We start from the raw sequence: 20,885 nt of genomic DNA, 5'->3' as shown, positions 1-20,885 counted from the left end.
GGACTGTCCACTCTCATCCCCCAGAAGCCTTTCCAACGGGCCTGGGAACAAGTGCACAGACCAAGTGCTTGCTGGGGGCATGATTGCCCGCATTCCCACCCTGGGAGATTGATGGTCTCGGCCCTGCTGGACAGAGGAGGAAGCTAGGCTCAGACATTGATAGGACTTGGCCAAGAGACAAGGCCCACCTTCATGGCAAAGCCCAGATTAGCACGCAGCCTGAAGACTCTCCATCACACCAGCCACCCTATCAGTAAGCAGGTTGTGGCAGCAGACCAGGGCTCAGACTGTCTGTGCATTGGCAGAAGGGTCTTTCTCCTCTCACCACCCAGCGAAACAGATTATTTGGGGTGAATTTTCTGTTTCTCTTCCTCATCCCTATTTTTATCTGGCCCTGGAGCTCTCTCCCCATTCCACCCCCATTATCAAATTGTTAAGACCCTTTCCTGCTTTCCATTAAAAAATCAAACAAACAAACAAAAACAGAAAACCAGTTCTAACTTAGATGAAGAAGAAAATTTCTTCATTCCACCTTCTTTCCTATTCCTCATCCATGTGTCTGTATCATAGCGATTATTAGAAATTAGCGTCCCCCTCGTGGTGAAATGTCCAATTCCGTTTCCCTGGCCAGGAGCAGCTGAGTGAAGCAAAGAGACCACAGCCATGATCAAGTCCCTTTCCACCCCTGCTGGTAGGCAGTCACTTAGCCCTTCTGTCCACATTTGCAGTGTGAAGCTTGGCCTGGATGAAAACATTAGGGATTGGATCTGTGCAGCTTTTCACAGTTTCAAAGTACATCATATCCCTGGACATGATGATTTGTGCCCATTTTGTGGACTGAAAAACTGAAGCTTAGAGTGGCCATGCCACTTTTCCAGATCTCACAGTGACAAGCACATGGGGCCTGGCTTCCCCCTGAAGACTCCCTAGACCTTCCCACACAGAGACATTTATGGCACAGTGGGTAAGCCTGTAATGCATCCAGACAGGGCCTCGGACCCCACAGAGGAAGGAGAAGCTAACTCTGCCTGGGACAAGGGGAGGCTTCATAGAAGAGGGACAGTTGGGGCATGTCTTGAGGGATGAGTAGGAGTTTGGCACGAAGACAAGGTAAGGAGGCGTTCCATGCAGCACCAGCACAGGCACAATGTAAACGGCAGGGGGTGAGATGTGGTCCCATGTGCCAGTGGACAGTGACTCTGAGGGAGGGCAGGGAAAGGCGGGAAGATGATGTTGAGTGAGGGGCCCCCACCCACCCAGAGGGGTGTGGGCAGAAGTGTATATTGGAAAGGCCTCCCTGGCTACAGGGCAGAGACTGGAGGAAGGGGGTCCAGGTAGAAGGCAGCTACAATAATATCAGGCACTGAAATAAGAATGTCCCAGTAAGGATGGAGTAAAAGGGGCAGACTGGAGAAATGAGGGCTGGCGGGAGTTGCAGGCTGGCTCTGACAGGTGAGGGACCAGAGCCAGAACTCCTCATGCTTGGCAGCACCCAGTTCCCCAAGCACCACCTATCTGGGGCGGGGCGGGGGCCAGGCAGAGCTGCACGTCGTCTCCAGAATCAGTCATGGGGGCATCGACAGCCTAGGCCCTGGGGGACAGCATAAGCTCTGAGCAGAAATGTGGGATATGAGACAGGGCCTCTGCCTGGGACCAGTTTTGCAATGAATAACTCAGACTGTTTGGAGTTAATCAAGTGAACAAAAAAGGACCACAGGGCACCACACATTCATATGCTGTTTTGCACTCTCATAGTTCAAAAACAGCTTTGATTGTAATAATATAATTAGTTAAATGATTCATCTGTAATATCCCAAATTCATCTGTTTTTAGATTTCAACATCCTACATCTCATTTTCATCTGAGCCTTGCAGTGCTTCTCCCCATCTCCCCAGATTCTGGGTGGAGCAGGGAAGGGATGAAAGCAGATTTTCCAAGCCCCACTAATGGCCCCCAGATTGGAACCTTGGGGAGCCACAGCCGGGCCCCAGGGAAAGGCCACCGTGCTGACCTTTCCTCCCTCCTCCCCAGGGTCCCTCGAAAGCCCAGGACAGGTGCTCCTTCACCCAGGCTCCTTGCCTTGGGCCCATGCTTTATCCCATGTCCCTCAAGTGTCACATGTGGGGCAACCAAAGAACCAGAGGGCTGAGCTGCTGCTCCTGCCCCCGGTTCCCAGATGCCCTGCTTACCCTCGGCAGCCTTTTGCATCATCCTGGCAGTGGCCCGGGAGCCCCCAGCCCCAGATACAAAGCTCCGAGGGAGGTGCCATCTTCCCACATCCAGCTCTGGGATTGCTATCAGCAGGGACAGGCCATGAAGGGCCAGCAGAAGTTGGTCCTGCCCTTTGCAGGTGTGACTGTGACAACATCTTTGCTGGCCCCTCTTCCCACTTCCCCCAGGCAGCAAAGCACCCTCACCCCCCCCCCACAGGAAGAACATGTTCACAGACCTGCACTAAGCCACTGGGACAAACTCAGGTCTTCCAAGTAAATAGATTTGAGAGAAAGCAGTTATTTGGGGTATGAAGCTGGTCCACCCAGCTCCTCCTGAAATCAGGGATTGGCCCCCTGTCCTGCCCATGCAGTGAAGAAAGAGTGGGCTGTGGGGCTCCGCAGACCATGTGATCTCAGGCATGTCCCTAACCCCTCTTCAGCCATTGGGGGAGCCAGGTAATTGACTCCATGAGAGCCCTAACACTGGACATACAGGCTGGGTTCAGTGACAGTTCTTGCCACCGTGATGATCACTGACCCCAGCAGGGGGAGCCCTTGAGTGTCCCCAGTGCCCAGCTCCCAGGATGTGGCCCAGAGGGCAGGAGTCAGCGGGTGCCTATGACAGCCGTCAACAGGTCAAGAGTGCCCTCTGGTGCTCCCAGGCCAGGCACAGGCATCAGTAGGAAACTGGACATTCATTCATAGAAGAGTTCCCTTGACAGCTGGTTCACTCAACAAATATTTACTGTGTTCTCACTATGTATGAGGCACTTTGTTTGGCATTTGGGATACAATTAGTGAGAAATACATCTGGAGTCCCTCCCCCCGTGGAGGCTGTGATTGAGTGGGAGAGAGAATCAAAATTCAGGGCCAGGGCTTCCCTGGTGGTGCAGTGGTTGGGAGTCCGCCTGCTGATGCAGGGGACACGGGTTCGTGCCCCGGTCTGGGAAGATCCCACATGCCGCGGAGCGGCTGGGCCCGTGAGCCATGGCCGCTGAGACTGCGCGTCCGGAGCCTGTGGTCCGGAACGGGAGAGGCCACAACAGTGAGAGGCCCGCGTACAGCCAAAAAAAAAAAAAAAAAAAATTCAGGGCCAGGAAGGAACAACAGGTTGCTGTGAGTGTATTTGACCTGAGCCTGGCCTGGTGGGAGTCGGGGTACCGACTCCCAGGAAGGGAGGTGTGAGCCGAGGTCGGAAGGCCAAGTAGGGGCTGACAAATGGGAGCTTTGGGGGAATGTCCAGAGAGAGGGTACACCCAAGACAGGCCTGGCTGGGAGGGAACAGGAGAGTGGGGTCAGGGGCCAGCAGCCATGGAGTACCCAGCTTCATTGAGCAAGTGGTTGCCTCCCTAAGGGACCACAGGGTGGAGGGAACTTGCAGTAGCATCCAACCTGGGAAGGTCCAGGCTTAAACAAAAACTTTGCAAACCTATCAGGCTGCCCAGGAAGCAGTGAGTTCCCCGTCATTGGAGGTATACAAGCCAGGGCTGCATACCCATCTTTCAGGAGGGACATCTAGGGAGAGGTTGGCCCCAGTGGGTCATCTTCCGTACAAGAGCGGGTTCTTCCACTAATGGGTCCTCCCTTTTGGGCTACTTAGACCCAAACTCAGTGGGACAGGGTGGCACGAGCCCAGCCGGGGAAGGGGGTACTTCAAAGATTCACAGACATCCCTCAGAGCCAGGCCTCTAGTGGGCACTGGAGCCTCGGGGACAGTCACAGTGGGGAGGGGAGGCATTGGGAAGACAGAGTAGAGGGTCAGTAACGGAGGAACTATGTGGGATGAGGGGGAGTTGAGGAAGACTTCTCAGAGGTAACACGTGAGTCTGGAAGGAGGACCATGGAGGCAGAGGAGGGGTCCTTGAATGTCAGGCCAAGGGGCACTGCGGCTCTGCCCTGAGGGTGGGGGTGAGGCTGTATTAGGTGCTCATTAGATGAAGCCAGAGAGGGATGGTGAGGTGGGAAGCGTGCGGGGTTTAGGCAGGAGATTTAGGCTTATGCCCAGGCCAAGATGGCCATGCCTGGCCTCCCCAAGCTTCAGTTTCTTCATCTGTGGAATGGAGGTAATAATGGCACCTGCCTAACAGGGCTGTGCTCAGGGTCAGTGACATCCAGATGAGAAGGCAAATGTGTATGTCTTTTAGTTCCACCCCTTTTCCTGGATTCTTACTCCAAAACTGGCCCAGCACATTACAGTCACACTCATTCAACCCGTTTGTGTGCCAAGCTCCAGGCTGGGCACTGTCATCTATAGGAAACCATTCCATCCACACCACACCCACTCTCCAGAGGAGGAAACAGGCTCCAGGGAAGTTAAGCAGTTCACTCCAAGGTCTGCCGGGTAAAAACAAAACAATCAGAATGACCCCCGCTCCTTCACTGTGTAGGAAGGATGGGCATGTGGGGATAGGAGGCAGGGAGGCTGGTGGAGACTGGTCCAGAAGAGAGGCCAAGTCCTAGGCAGGGGTGAGTGGGGGACTGGATGTGGACGTGGTTTGGAGAGATGGTTCAGAGCTAGAATTGCAGGCTCACAAGCTCATTGATACATTGCAGGGGCCAGCCAGGTGAAGAAATAGGGGAAACTGGCTGGGTGCAGGAGAGTGTAAGGAAAAGTTGGGCTTGGGATGAACTGGGGGGATACATGCCCCATCTAAAGGGGGTGCTGCAGCTCAGCCCAAGCAGGTCGATCATTACCACATCTCCTAACATATCAAGAGAAGCTGGAGGGACTTCCCTGGTGGTGCAGTGGTTAAGAATCCGCCTGCCAAGGCAGGGGACACAGGTTCTATCCCTGGTCTGGGAAGATCCCACATGCCACGGAGCAACTAAGCCCATGTGCACAACTACTGAGCCTGTGCTCTAGAGCCCGCGAGCCACAACTACTGAGCCCACGTGCCACAACTACTGAAACCCGTGCACCTAGAGCCCGTGCTCCACGAGAGGAGCCACTGCAATGAGAAGCCTGCTCACTGCAACAAAGACCCAACGCAGCCTGGAAGGAAGGAAGGAAGGAGGAAGGGAGGGAGGGAGGGAGGGAAGGAGGGAGGGAGGAAGGAAGACATAAGTTTATTTTTAAAAAAAAGAGAGAAGCTAGAAATACAAGTTTTATACAAAATCTTTGGATTCTTAAGGATTCCAACCAATCCATGAACAGTGGGTGACAATTGTGTCATCCATGGAAACCAAACAGGGCCTACCCCAAAGCCCAGGGTTTCAGAGAGGCTGGAAATTCAAACATGAGTGAGGATGGGAGGAAGCAGGCGAGTGGACCCACAGACTAAGGCTCAGGGCAAAAGGGCAGATCAGGAGTGTGGCCTGGGGCATCAGGGGTCCCTGCAGAGCACCCGCTGTCGCCTCTGTGTCTGTTATGAGTTCTCTCAGTCACTCTGTCCCCTGGTGTCTTGGTAATGCTGTGTCTCAGTCCCACCGCCTGAGCTGGGCTGTCCTAGGCAGGCCACTCCCCTTTAGACTGCCTCCATCATGTAGTTCCAGCCACAATGGGACCGTCACCCTTCTGATCCATCCTGCTAGATCTTCACCCTAGCAGAGGCTGCCACCAAAATGGGTGCCTCAGCCTGTCTGCTATTTCCATTGCCTTCCATCAGACCAGCCCCATGTGCCTGAGCTGGAGATACCAGGCTAGAGGCAGCTCTCAGCAGGCAAGCTCCATTCACTGATCCAGCTTCCATCCTCCCACACCCAATGGGAGTCAGGTCCATCACTACCCTTCACCCCACCCTGGAACAATTTTTCATGATACCTAACAGGGTAATCATGTAACAGGCAAATGTAATTTAAGCAGGTAGTTTGGGATCAATTCAAAGGCATAGCACCATCTCTTCTAGCCACGATGTATAACGGACATACGTGTAATTGCTTCCAGTGCATATGCAAGATATTCACTGAGCATGCCCTCTCTGCAAAATAGAAGCCAACTGGCTTTCTGGCCTCACAGAATCATAGACCTAAAGGGACCTAGAGATTTTCTAGGCCAAGGGTTACAAACCCAGATGCCCCTACAGAGCTGGCAGGTCACCTCAGCAGGATAGCTGGCCAGGTGTGAGGCACTAGGGTGGGGTGGAGCCTGTAGCCCTGGGGCAGTGCCCAGCTAAAGGAACACTTGACCCAGCAGGTATTGCCAAGCACGTGGACCCAGGGTGCAAGATCTTCAACTTTTCAAGGAAAGTCCATACTCCAGATGTTTATGTGAAATGTCACAATTTTTAAATGTTGCAACTAATTCGGTTAGTTTTGCTTTTTTTTTTTTTAAGTGCATGGACCAAACCAAACCTGGCTCCAGGCCAGCCCTGCCCTCTCCTGTACAGACGAGGAGTGGAAGGGGGCAGCGTGGGCAGGCCAAGGAGCAAGTGAAGGGCAGGGCTCTGACCTCAGCAGGCTCCTAGGTCCCCACCAAGCTAAAGCCCTCACAGCTTGCTATGAGTTAGATGCAGTAGGTGACTGCAGAGCCCACTCTACAGAGGGCCCCAGCTCCCAGGAAGGGGATCCCCAGGAGGAACCCTGTGCCACCACCAAGGCACGAGCTGCAGCCAGGCTGGGCGTAAAAATTGGGGGTCCTTTCTTCCCTTACCCTACGGTGGAATCCAAGTCTGGGAAATTGCTAAGCCCGGACAGTCTTGCTGTGGCCCATGTGTGTGCAAACAGCCTGGCCTGAGAAATCAGAACCGCATGGTGCTGACCTGCCCAAGGGGGCTTCCCACCCACCCCCTTGCCCACTGGACAGCCCTAATGAGACAGCCTTTGCACAGGAATGTGCACGTCCCAGGCTGGGACCCCAGGCCCCAACAGCCTTGTAATTTGATGAATTGTCAACATCTGGGCCATAATTACTGGGCCCTGGACCGATAATCCTGGTAAGCCCCCTCATCCAGGGGCCCTGTTCTGGTGCATTGGAGGGCTCCATTCCCCAAGGGGAGCTGTCAGCATTAATTACAAACAGAAAACAAGATAGTCACCCAGCTCCGGCCAGTCTGAGCATTTACTCCTGTCTCCGTCTAAACAGAACCAGTGTACTGATTTACTTCAGTTCAACAGATACTCTTGCCAATTGGGAGGGCTGAGCCATAGCTGACAGGGAGGAACAGAACCAGCCAGCCCTGTGCAGAGGAAATGGTTGACACAACTTCATTGCCTCAGGGTTCCTCCGAGGCTTTGTTCCCTGATGAACATTGAGAAGCTCCAGTGATGGAGTCGGCATACTCCATGGCCCATACTTACTTCCCCAAGAAACCTCCCCTCTTTTGCCATAGTTAATATTTCTCATAAGATGGCTCCATGGAACCCTGCTTAGGAAATAACCAATAGGGTGACGGAGGGAGGGAGCAAACCCATGAAGGTAAGAGATGACAGCAGTGGCACAGCCTGGCGTCCCATTGCCAGCCACTAGGAAGGCCACACAAAGGTCCCTCCCCAGCACTGCCCACCCGAGAGCCAGTGCAGACTCTACCTCTGTGTCCACTTCCCTGTAGGGTCTCATGACTTGGGTTGGTCTGAAAGAGGAGACAAAGGAGACTAACCTGGGACCCATGTTGAACTTGTCATTTGAGAGAAGGATAAGACCTCCATTTTATGGCTGAGGAAACCGAGGCTCTGGGCTGCTCGGGTCCCTGAGCGAGGCAAGGGGCATGGGCCAGCACGGGGGCTCTGTCCTCCTGGCATGCGATTCAGCGCACCACAGGGTTTTGTTTGCTTCCACACATCCGAAAGCATCCTGGAGCTCAGCTGATCTGCACCAGGGAGGAGTGATTTAAAGCAGAACCCAGGCTTGTAAACAGCTGTGGGGCTCTGTGGAGGGCAGAAGGGGATGAAAACCTCTGGTGAATTCCACAGCTTTGATCAGGCAGGGGAGGCAGCCGGCAGGAACCGAGCACCTCCAGGCATAGTGCTGTGGCATCTGACTCTCAGGATCACCCATTCTGTGGAAGCTGAGGCTCAGAGAGGGGATCTGAACCCAGGGAAGGCCCAAGCCCTGCCCTCACTCCATGGGCTGCCCAGTGTCGTTCCTTCCGCTCCTCTGGTAGGCGACCCAGGGGGAGGAGCAGCTGGAGCGGCTGATGGTCGAGGAAGGGGAGGGCTGCCTTGATGGAATAAGACCCCATGCCACCAAGGCCATACCTCCACCCAATCTGGGGCTCTGCTCGTCCAGATGGCCTGGCTTCCCAGAACCAGCTTGTCAGCTGCTGGGGCACTCAGCCTAGACCTTGCCCTGCCTTGGTCCAGCCTGACTACTGTACCCACCCCATGTTTGTCCTTGGCTCCCATCTGACCAGCCCCTGACCCTTCCCTCCTCTGAGAGCACCCAGAGCCAGGCTTGGGCCTCCCTCCAACACATGGAAACACCTGGTTCATAGATGGTCCACACAGCCTGCCATCAGAGTTGCTTTGCTAAGACTCAGCCAGGCCCTGAGATGAGAGAGTCCAGTGAGGCTGGGAACATTGCCCTCCGGGAGACCCACAAGCAGGATGATGGCTCAGGCAAATCTTGCAGGAAAGAAACCTATTTCATAGGGTGTAACCCCTTATTTGACCATAGTATTCCCTTCCCCAGGCAAGCCTGTTACACCCTGCAAGACACTGTTCCTTGGACACCTGTTTGGGAAAGGCAGTATGTAGAGGCAGGGCCCGTCCTCTAAGGTTCACAGCCCAGGGCCCAACCTCCCCCAGGATAAGAGGGGTCAGAATCATGCCCCAGAGCTAGGCAGGTCCATCTGACTCCAAAGCCAGGTTGTTTCCCCCTCCACCCAACCCTTCTGTGAGTCCCCTCTTCAGTGACTCCCAGTCACCACTGGTCACCTGTCAGCCTCTCCAAGGGTCAGCTGTTTCCCCAGAGAGAGAATTCAAGGGCCTGGGCACAGCCTTCTTGCCTAGGTGTCACCAGAGGTGAGCCCAGAGCCACCTCCTCAGACTAAGGCCATGGCTGTGGGTCAGCTCCACCCACAAGGCTGGGCCAGCACCCTCTGGTCTCTAAACATTTGCACGTGGGCATTCTGTGTTTGCCAAGGGAATCTTCTTGGCATCATATCTAGCCACATACAGCTCCAATCTTGGGTTCCCAGGGAATTCGAGGTGACTTTCCTTCAGCCCTGCGATGGGCGTTTCCAAGATTGCTGCTCTTAATGCCCCTTCTTGCCATTATTCAGAAACTACAGATTTGATTCATGTTTTTAAAACTCCAAGACCTGGAGCAAGGGCTCTGTGATCCCAAATACAGGCAGGGCCCTGGGTGGGAAACTTGGTTTTCTGCCACTTACAGGGCTTCTCACAAACGAGAAAGTAGGGGACCAAGGCTGCACCATCAATGTGCCATCGAGGACAGTCTTGGAGTTGGCAGAGGGGAGCATCCTGCCTGGAAGGCAGGATTCACTCTCAGGAAGGGGCAGCTGAGGTCTAACGCTCTCAGAGACAGCTGGTGGCACTGATTTTTTCCCCTCTGGAGTCAAAGCCAAGGCAACATCCCCAGGCTCCCTTCTGCAGTGGACACTTCTAGAAAAGCAGGGCACCATGGCGCTGCATGCTTCACATCAGCTGGAACTGGCCCTGGCAGAGGGTCAAAGTGAAAGAGGGTCCAGGGAGCCCTTGCCCAGGAAGGGTCTGCTCAGTGAGGGAGACAGATGTACCAGGAATCCTGGAAAGAAGGCAAAGCCTATGAACCTTCTTCCTAGGTTCCCTGGACAGCCATCTGTCACCCCCACTACCCTGTGCTGCAGAAGAGGGAGCACTCCATAGAGAGTGGAACCTATTTCAAGCCCTTGGACAATCCCACTGACTCAGCTTCTTCATCTGCAGGAGGGGGCATGGCACCTGTCTCCCAGGGCTGTGGCAAGGGCAAACCCTGTGAGGGATGCAGAGCCAAGTCCAAAGCAAATCCTGCTCTGGCCTTTATCAGGGACACCTTGGACTCATCACGCTGTCCAGTTCCAAGGCCTGCTCATGTCGCAGCTGCTGCTGGTGACTTAGCAGTGAGGCCTGCTGTGTTCTCCCTCCTGACATATGAAGAAAAGAGCTTTATTTAGTTCTAAGCTGCACCTTAGTCTCCTTTTTTGTTTGTTTTGTTTAGTTTCTTGTGATGAGGACTTTTAAGATCTACTCTCTTAGCAACTTTCAAGTATACAATACAGTAGTGTAAACTAGAGTCCTCATTGCTGTACATTACATCCCTAGAACTCTTGTAACTAGAATGTTGTACCTTTTGACCCCTTCATCCATTTCACCCACACCCACACCCACACCCATGCCCCCTTCCTTCTGGCAACCTCTAATCTGTTCTCTGTATCTAGGAGCGTGGGTTTTTTTGCTGTTGTTTTGTTTTAGATTCCACATATAAGTGAGATCATGTGGTATTTGTCTTTCTCTGCCTGACATTTTTACTTAGCATAATGCACCTCAAGTTCCATCCATGTTGTTGCAAAAGGCAAGATTTCATTCTTTTTTATGGCTGAATAGTATTCCAGTGTGTGTGTGTGTGTGTGTACCACATCTTCTTTATCCATTCATCCATCGATGGACACTTAGGTTGTTTCTATGTCTTGGCTATTGTAAATAATGCTACAGTGGGGGTACAGATATCTTTTCAAATTACTGTTTTCATTTTCTTTGAATAAATACCCTGAAGTGGAATTGCTAGATCATAAGGTGGCTTTATTATTTGAGGAACCTCCATACTGTTTTCCATAGTGGCTGCACAATTTACATTCCCACCAGTAGCACACAGGGCTTCCTTTTTCTCCACATCCTCACCAACACTTGTTACTTCTTGAAAAGGAAGGAGCTTTACTTAGTTCTAAACTGCATCTTAGTCTCTTTTTAATTTCCATCTGCATTATGGCTTTTTTTAATCCATGCAGAATAGAGAGGGGCAAAGTTTGCACTGTGTTTGGGCTCAGGTCAGCAGGATGGACAGACACATGCAGGGCCTGGGCACAGAGTCTGCAGTGGCAACCACACTGGACAAGGTGACTGGGGGCCCGTGGACAGGCGAGATCCAGTGGGCAATGGGACAGAGCAGGGAAGGTTTGAACAGAAGCATGCAAGGGCAGACAAGAGGGGAGAGTGGCCAGAGGCCAGGCAAGACCACTGCCGTGGCTTGAGTGTAGTGTGGACACAGAACTGAAGTGCCTGCCATGTCGGCTCCAGCCCCCACTTCTTCTGGCTGCATGGCCTGGGACAAGGCCTTCCCCTCACTGGGCCTCAGTTTCCTCCTCTGTAAGATGGGTATGATAACACCTTCCTTACACAGGGCTTCTGTTGTGATTCAGGCAGAGTGTGGAGGCCACCAATAGCCCCCAGAAGAGACCCAGGATGGGACTGGGCCCTCTGTGTTATGGCAGCTGAGAGGGCTAGGGTGAGGGGTCCCCCATAGAGATGCCCAGAGGGACATGGCCCTGAGGAGGCCTAGCAGGGCCTGAGCATGGAGGGGTAGATGAGGGGCAGGACCTACTTTTAGAGGACTGCTAAAGGGAAAAGGCTTTTCATATGGATCCAGGTCAGGACAGCCAGGAGCTGGCCCAAGGAGACAGGCCAGCTAGGACAGCTTCTGATGAGCTGCAGATGGCGGGGACCGAAACTGCACCTGACCAGGAGCCCCCAGAGCCTGGGCCCCCAAGACCTTGGAATGGCCCCACTCCCCCTCTCCTGGGACCCCAGCTGCCCCCAGGCCATCACCCTGACATCCAGACCCTCAACTAAATGTGAAGGGAATGGCCAGAAGCACTTAGGAGACCAATTTTCAGAATTGCCCTGGTTTCCTGCCTGGAGTGAGGCCCTTGAGTGAGGGCACCAAGGAGCTGTCGCTCTCACAGCATCTGGGGAATCTGCAGATGGCTGTCGGCCAGGGCAGTCTGGAGACCCAGCCAGGGAAACTGGCTGTTTACCACTGGAACCAGCAGGCAGGTGGACCCAGTCCATGGCGCCCCCATTGGATTCCTCTACACCTCCACAAGGGTATAGAAGAATCCAGTGAGGCTTTGTCAGGTGGGTGGACAGTGGGAGCTTTTGGGCAGTGGTCACCAGCCGTCTGAAGATACCACAAAACTCCCAGACCACTGAGAGGCCCCAGCTCTCTAGACCCACCCTTGTATTATTTGACTTTTGCCTTCAAAGACCACAGCAGTGCAGGGAGCTGAAAGAGCTTTCAAGACTCTTCTTGTTATGTCTTAGTTCAGGCTACTCTAAGAAAGTACCATAGACTGCATGGCTTATAAACCACAGAAATCTATCTCTTCAGTTCTGGATGCTGGGAAGTCTGAGATCAGAGTGCCAGCACAGTCGGGTTCTGGTGAGGGCCCTCTTCTGGGTTGCAGACTTTCAACTTCTCACTGTGTTCTCACATGGTGGGGAGAGAGGGCTAGAGAGCTCTCTGGGGTCCTTTTTATAAGGGCACTAATCTCATTCATGAAGGCTCCACCTTCATGACCTAATCACTTCCCAAAAGCCCCACCTCCACATACTATCCCATTGGGGGTTAGGTTTCAACATATGAATTTGGGGGGGACACATTCAGTCCCTAACAAGTTACAAGTGACAGAAACTCAATTCAAACTGGCTTAAGGAAAGAAATGTATTCGCTGACAAACAGAAAGAAGTATGCAGAGGTAGTTTCAGCTTCAGGCCCTTTGCGTGCCTTTCTCTCTGTCTCTCAGCTCTGCCTTCCTCTCTGTTGGCTCTTTCTCAAGCCATGTGGTGCCCCCAGGAGCTCCAGGATTAGCCCCATCAGGAGAAAAGAATCCTTTTTCTTCTAAAGCTCCACCATTCAAAGTCCCAGGCATGACACTCATACCTGAACTACTCACCCTGGCCGAGGGAATATGGTCACATGTCCAAACCCTATGGGGTGGATGGGGGTGGCTTTGGAGAAGAAACGGGCTCTGTTATCAGAGGAGGGGATTCTGGGCAACAAACAGCACAGAGATGCCCCCACCCTGAGTCCACGTGAAATGTACCCAAGACCATGGGCTCGGGGCAGGCTTTGGTCTCTTGTCACTCAATTGTGCCTCTGGGTCGTAAAACACAGAAGAAATGCCTTTCCTGTGTGTAACCTCTGTGCTCTCTCACTCTCTCTCTCACTCTCTCTCTCTCTCTCTCTCTTTCTCGTTTTCCAGGGACCACTGGGTCTGGATGGCAAGCCCGTAAGTGATAACAGGGCAGTTGTAGGTGGTCCTGGGATGGGGCTGCCCCTGGGGTTGGGAGTTACCATGGATGCCAGAGAGAAGGGCCACTAAGAACCTGGTTTAGCATGGAGAGAAGCTACTTGACCATCAGACTTGAGTTTAAATCCAGCTCCACCACCTGCTGACTGTGCAACCTTGAGGAGGCCTCTTCACCTCCCCAGCCTGAGGCTTCTGTTTGTCAAACAGGCATATTAATTCTCCCCACAGGGATGCTGGGGATGCAAAGAACTGTGAACAGCACTGTCCCTGGTGCCCAGTCAGCCCTCAAAACACAGAAGGCCCTCCCAGCAGACCCCAGGCACAAAGCATCCCCTCATACAGTCTGAAGACTTAGATGGTGGACATCAGGCTGAAGAGTTCTCAACACCTGGACCAGAAGCATATGGTCCACTGGCATCTTTAGCAGAATGAATAAGATGCACACAGAGACAGCATAATAAAATGAATAATTGGATATGGATGGAAGGAAGGAAGGACAGATGGATGAATAGATTGATGAACAGATGGACAGATGGATGGATGAATGGATGGGTGGATGGAAGAAGAGTCAAATGAGGTAATGAATTGTACACACAGTTGGATGCATGGAAGAGTAGATGAGTTAGTGGATGGATAAATGCATGATGGTTGAGCAGACAAGTGAGTGAATTAACAAATGATTGAAGAGCTGACTGATGATGAGTGCATTATTAAAGGGGAAGAAAGAACCCACTACCTAGATGGATGAGTGAATGAGCGAATCCATCACTACCTGAAGGGAACATGGATGTTTTGGGAAGAAGGCCAGTGATCGAGGTCCCTGACCAAGAGTGTGAACCCCAAGCTGGCCCACTGCAGCCTGGCCCCCACCCCAGGGTCTCTGAGCTCCACAGTTGGTGCCTTGTGTGTGGCCTGACCAGCTTCCCTAGAAGTCCTGGTAACTTGGCAAGACTGAAAGAGACACATTTCCCTGCAGCCAGAGAGTGATGGCAGCCATCATGGCCTGCAGGGAGCCACCTCCACATCCACACACCCCCAGACTGTGAAGACAGTGACCTCCTCACTGGTACCTGGGCACAATGGGTGCTGAGCAGGGAGGGCTCTGTTCTCTGGGGGAAATGACTAGCACATGTGCCCCTGTCCAGAGAGGATGCCAGTGACCACCCCAGTCTCCTGTCCTCCTTGTGGTGAGCACTGAGGTTCAGAGCTTCCTTGGGGCCAGCACAGGCAGCCCTCATAAAGGCTGATAGGCGTGTATGTTTTTTCACTCAGCTGCCCACAGCTCTGCTCAGCCTCACAGGCCCTTCTGCCCTCAAAGCCTCAGGGAAGATAGAAGGGGGCTAGCCTAGTGCTCTTCACTCACTCCTGTTCTTTCTCTATCTTCCTTCTCCAGGGACTTCCAGGCCCCAAAGGAGAAAAGGTAAGTGATGCTGGAAGCTGTCCAGATGCAGTAGGCTGATAAAGGAGGCCAGAAATCTGCCTTCAAACCCCAGCTCCAGAGTGTGACCTTGGGCAAGTTACATCCCCTCCTGGAGCCTTACTTTCCTCATCTGTGAGGTGGGGCTAGTGGTTCCTACCTCCTAAAGTGGTTACAAGGCTTACATTTGACAATTTAAAGTACCTGGAGGGTTGAATCCGAGTTCTCCTGGCACCAGAGTGTAACAAAACTCAAAGCACAGTCTACCCAGAATGATGAGTTTCCAAAATAATCAATCCTGAAAAGGGGAAGGTGCCAGAAGAGCCTGTGGAATTGAACACTGACTGTTGATGGCATTCTTTGTGGGGAGGACACCCCCCCAGGAAAACAAATGGCAGAGAGCTAACCCTTTGCAGCCCTTTGTGAGAAGGTCTTCCCTGACATTTGGCACTAAATGTCACAGTCAGACTCCTGGAGGGCTGGGAACTCCAAGTGACTTGGAGGGGAGCAGGAGAGAGGGGAGACCTGTGTGTCCCACAGTGGAGTCAGGGGAGGGAGAGGCCATAACAGACCTGGGTGTGGTAGAACCGACAGGGCATTTCTAAGGCAGGGCAGGGCAGGGCTGGGCTGGGCTGCGCCACTGCTATGTGGCCCGCATAGGTCAGGGCAGCCAGGGTTCCGGTCCACCCTCAGGGCTGAGCAAGGCACAGGATCTGGTGTTCAGAGCCTCAGGTTTGCATTACAGCTCCACCACCAACTGTGTGGCCTTTGGCAAGTTACCCAGCTCTCTGGGCCTCAGTTTCTCCATCTGTAAATTAAAACCAACCTCTCATGGGGAAGACTGTGTGAGGTAACCGTCTGAATGTTCTTTGTAGATGATGAGACACTCGTGCAGTTGGCAGGTACAGTGATTGCCTTCTTGCCGATTCTGGCTGATGCCACCGAGTCATAGAAATGATTAAGGTAGAGGCTTTGAAAACAGAGAGAAATTGAAGTCTTGGCATCTACTGCTACATAGCATACTGCCCCAAAACTTGGTGGCTTAAAACAGTAAATCAGTTATCATCCCTCATTATTCCCAGGTTCGGGGGTTCCACTCTGCTGTGTCTGGGGGCTGCCAATAGATAACAGACCACCTGGCTCCAAGCCCTGGATCTACTAGCTGTGTGACCTTGAGGAAGTTACTTAGCCTCTCTGTGCCTCAGTTTCCTCATTGGAAATGGAGATGACATAGAACCTTTATGTTTTTTTTCTTAGAATGAAGTGAGACTGTGTATATGAAGCACTGAGCACAGAGCAAATGCTCCACACGTGTGAAGTAGTAATAAAAGTAGTGGTGATGTATCACCCTGTTTTTTGTTCCTAGGGTGCACCAGGAGACTTTGGCCCCCGGGTAAGAACTGAGCAAGACCCTCCCCTGATCCCACATGGTTTGTTTCATATCATAATAAGGTATACCTAGCGATTCTTCTGGATCCCTATGCTTATCACAGAAAAAAGTGAGCAAGCAGCCCCTCCCCACCCGTGGTCTATCTCGCTGCCTGTTTTCACTTCAACATCCGCTGGGTGGAAGCCCCAAGCACCTTGATTTGGCCGAGGCTGCCGTCCCCTGCACAGACAGGGACTCTCTGGCAGACATCCAGTCACCCTTATCACCATAGATGGGCAGACAGTGGGGCTGGCACTGGGCCCAGACTGGAGACTGATCTTCCTGAGGGCAGCTGGCACCCAGGAAGAGGGAAGACTGTGGATGTAGCCAGCAGCCCTGAGCCCAGAGTTCAGCTCTGCCACTTACCAGCTGAGTGACCTGGAGTGAGTCACCTTCCCCTCTGAGACTCAGTTTCTCCAACTGTGAATGGGGACGACATCCTTGACCCCAAGCCACTGAGGTGAAGATTCATGGCAATCAGGAAAGTGGGCACCTGGCACCCCAAGTGGGAACAGTAGATCAGAGTCTCTGTCCAGCCCACTTCTAGCCCTTCATGCCCCCTGAGTCCAGGCACCCAGAAGTGCCTTGTTCCGAACCAGGGTTCTCCTCAACGGAGGCTGAAGCAGAGTGGAGACCTCTGCTGGTTGGGCCCCACAAAGCAGGTCTTGGCAATTTCGTGGGGAGCGTAGCTGGGGATGCCCACTCGTGGATCTCTGTGCACCTCAGGCTTTCCCCAGGCTGGTGGGGGCATTTCTAAAGGGGCTTCCCAAGAGCAGCATTCTAAGCGGCACGAGACCAGTTAAGAGCTACCTCCAGAACAGAAACAGTAGCACATCCACTGCATTCTATTGGTCACAGCAGTCACAGGGCCCGCCCAAGTCAAGAGGGTGGAGAAATGGACTCCAGCTCTTGGGGGAGTGCAAGGTCCCATTGAAGAGGAGCCCGTGGGATGGGAGCAAGGATAGCACCCATGTTTGGAGAATGTGTTCCACCACTTCCAATGACCAGGCTTCCTCTCTCCAGGTGGGGTTAAGTGGCTTTGCCTCCAGAAATAGCCTGGTCGTTTCTAAATCACCCTCCTGCCTTTCTCATCACACACCTCTTTGCCAACTAGATGGTTTTCCCGAGGCTCAGTCCAGGATTTATAAGTAGAGACCATCACGTGTACAATCGCCGAATCCTCAAGGTAGACTGGCGGAGTCTGGGCTGCTGGTGTGTACATTCCCCTCGACTCACCCCACGTTCCCGGGGGAGACCTCAGCCATCCGATCCTGGTGGGAGGAGGAGGAGGAGGAGGCTGACCAGCCTCATTCCAAGTAACTCAGGAGAAGACCCTAAACCTCTTCTAGAACCTGCTCAAGTATCTACACCCATTTTCTGCCTTGGTAAGGAGCTTCCAGGCCAGTGGTTCCCACCCTGAGCCCTTGAGCTATTAAAGGAGCAGCAGTGGGCGGAGTATCTTCAGCTGATTCCTAACACAGTGTAAAATGAGACAGAAATGACCCACGACTATTGCCACTCTGGTTGGGTGACCTTACCAAACTCAGTTGTCTTTTGGCTGGAATTCTATCTTCTTGGTCAGGACCCTGGCTGAGTCAGACTGATCAGAAGATCTGCATGGTGGACATTGCGAGCTTCAGTTAATTTTTTAATTAGGAAAACAAGTGAGCTATGTCTTAAGTGCAGTGGTCTAGAGAACCAAGTTCTCTCATATCGTGGGGTCACAGATGAAAAATACTGTCTAAAAGAGACTCTTGCCTCAGTGGTCAGAGGAGACAGTGCCTTTCCTAGCTCTGTAACCTTGGGTAAATGATTACATTCTCTGACCACTGGCTACTCCATCTGTAAAATGGGACAATAGCAGTGCCCTGGCCAGGTGGTCACAGGGTTAGGTGAGATAACCTCCAGGTAGGCCTCACTCCTCAGAGCTTGGGCACACAGCAGGGGCCCAATCCACAAAAGGCTTCTTCCTTTCTTGGTGACAGGAAGGTTAGGAACTGCTGGCATTGAGCCAGATGTGCCACATTACTGTGTCCTGAGCCAGTGCTGGGCGGGCACCACTGAGGCAGCAGGAAGTGCTGGGGGCACTGTGGTCTCTCCTCCTCTCCTCCTTGCAGGTGGGGCCACAAGGTGAGGGCTCTGGCTGCCTGAGGTCTGACCCATTACTAACACTGCCAAGAGTGAGGGATTTGGTGCTGCATGAGAGAGATGGTGTGGTCCTTTGTCGCTCTTTTTTTTTTTTTTTTTTTTTGAGATAATTAAGAATTCACAGGCAGTTGTAATAAATAATACCCCGTGTACCCATCATCCAGTTTCCCCCAATGGTGACATCTTGCATTGCTGTAGTACAACCTCACAACCAGGAAATTGACACTGATATAATCTGCCAACCTTATTCCATTTTCACCCATTTTACTTATTTGTGCATCTACTTATTTCCATGCAATTTTATCACCCTTGAGATTTGTGCAACCACCACCCAAAGATCCCTCCTGCTATCTTTTTATAGCTGTAGTTACCTCCCTCCCTGCCCCCATGCCTAACCCCTGGCAACCACTGATCTGTGCTCCATCTCTATAAATTTGCATTCCAAGAATCTCATGTAGATGCAGTCATCTAGTAGCCAACTTCTGAGATTGGCTTTTTTCACTCAGCATAAATCTTTTGAGATGCATCCAAGTTGCTACATGTGTCAGTACTTTGTTCCTTTCTATTTACTGCTGAGCAGTATTCCATGACATGGATGTACCCCAGTTGTTTAATCATTCACCATTGAAGGACATTTGGATTGTTTCCTGTTTGGAGCTATTATGAATAAAGCTGCTGTGAACATTCATGTATGGGCTTTTGTGTGAACATGTTTCTGTTTATCTGGGACAAATGCCCAAGGGTGTGCCTCTATCACTTAATAAAGCAGGAGCTGACCGACCAGGAAGGTCTTTCAGGAGGCTTACAGTCCCCATTCCAGAAGGAAGGGCGCTGGTTGGGCACTTGTGCTTTGTCCCACACCTAGTGTGTCTCATCTCTCACCTAAACACCGTAGCTGGGCTTCAGGCACTGAGAGCTGGAGACATGGAGCATGCCGTGGAGTGTACAAGATCTTCTTGGCCTCTTATGCAGAGGTATAGGGACCTGTCCCTTTGTGTGGCCACCAAGAAGTGGCAAGAGGCCCAATAACAAACCCCTTTCCTCTGAGCCTGCCAAGGGCTGGGAAGGTGAAGGCATCTGGCCGCCCATCTGAGGAGGCCTCTCTCTGAGGCCAGAACCCCTTCCCCTCAGCCTCAGAGTCATGCTGGGCCCCATCTCTTTCAGGGAGATCAAGGGCAAGATGGAGCTGCTGGGCCTCCAGGGCCCCCAGGACCCCCTGGGGCCCGGGGCCCTCCTGGCGACACTGGGAAAGATGGCCCCAGGGGAGCACCAGGCCCAGTGGTAAGAGAGAGCACGGAGCTGGACCACCCAGGACGTGGTTCTGTACTTACCAAAACTCCAAACCCTGATCCTAGAATCAATGCCAACCCTAGCCCTATCCCAAACACCCACCCAGACTCTTACTCCAGTCACACCTTAAATCTGACACTAACCAGGTCCTTAACCCCAATTTAGACCTTGACCCCAAACTCACTCCCAAATCCAGATCCACACCCCCAATTCAGATTGTTATCCAGACCCTAACTCTCACCCCTACAGACTCTGACCCAGCTCTTATCCCCACACTCTAACCCCACATAGATTCATAGACCCTAACCCTAACCTTGGTTATAGTCTCAGTCCCAATCTACACCCGGAGACCCCTATGAGGCTGCTGTCTCTGCAGATCTCTACCAACCTCTTCTCCCTCTCTCTCTCTCTCCCTCTCAGTCTCTCTCTCTTTCTTTTTATCTCTCTGCTTTTTCTTTACCTCTCTCTCTCTTTCTCCTACTAATTAAGCCTCAGTTGTCCTCCCATAGTCCTAACCCCAATACCGGAGGCCAAATCTCATTGTACTGCCTCTTTCCTTCACCCAGGGGCTCCAACCTGTACTTTCCCACCAAACTGCCACCAGGGTCCCCTGTCAGGGAAGCTACTCAATTGTCTCACCAATTCCTTATCATGTTGGGCATATAATTCCCTGAGTCTCAACTTTCTTGTCTGTGGGGTGGGGACAGTGATGCCCACTTTTCAGAAGTTTGGTGAGGACAAAATGTACTTGCAGCCCCAGCCCAGGGTCTGGCGGGAGATGGGGGCTCAGTCAACTGTGAGCCCCTGCCTCCCCTCATTGCTCTCCTCTTATGCCTCCTCAGGGTGCCAAAGGAGAAGCTGGACAAGATGGCGAGACGGTCAGTATCCAGGGCATTTCAGAGGTCCGGGCTGGCAGGACCGTGGTTCCAGGCCCAGAAGCCCCTCTCCCACACACACCCACATTGGGGTTGGGTGTGCGGCTGTATGTGTGTGCACACCTGCACTCTTGCCCCCCCACCACCTGTGGGGAGCAGATGGGCCAGGACTCCAGCCCCAGCAGAATTCTCACAGACCCAGACCCCTGGGAGGGAGCCTGCAGTCCACTTGTCACTGCTTGAGATCTAAAGCAGATTTCTGTCCAAGATACGAATGGGTGGCACAGCCGGGTTCCAGAGACAGCTCTGCCTGCCCTCTGGGACTTGGTGTCACCCTTTATAAAACAAGGA

At 52.7% G+C, this 20,885-nt stretch overlaps 1 protein-coding gene across 1 annotated transcript in view; it reads left to right on the top strand.

Moving 5' to 3' along the window:
- The window catches only part of COL23A1 (collagen type XXIII alpha 1 chain), a gene marked incomplete at its 5' end in the record, with an annotated part of 360,721 nt that overhangs the window by 321,882 nt on the left and 17,954 nt on the right, over positions 1 to 20,885 (top strand). Inside the window, 5 exons of the mRNA XM_079917474.1 lie at positions 13,328 to 13,354; positions 14,769 to 14,795; positions 16,159 to 16,185; positions 19,534 to 19,650; positions 20,502 to 20,537. Coding sequence (XP_079773600.1) covers positions 13,328 to 13,354; positions 14,769 to 14,795; positions 16,159 to 16,185; positions 19,534 to 19,650; positions 20,502 to 20,537 — 234 coding nt within the window. The remainder of the gene's footprint in view (positions 1 to 13,327; positions 13,355 to 14,768; positions 14,796 to 16,158; positions 16,186 to 19,533; positions 19,651 to 20,501; positions 20,538 to 20,885) is intronic.

The sequence above is a fragment of the Stenella coeruleoalba genome (genome assembly GCF_951394435.1).
Source record: "Stenella coeruleoalba genome assembly, chromosome: 3".
NCBI classification, from domain to species: domain Eukaryota; kingdom Metazoa; phylum Chordata; class Mammalia; order Artiodactyla; family Delphinidae; genus Stenella; species Stenella coeruleoalba.
This window is presented reverse-complemented; position numbering and strand designations above follow the sequence as displayed.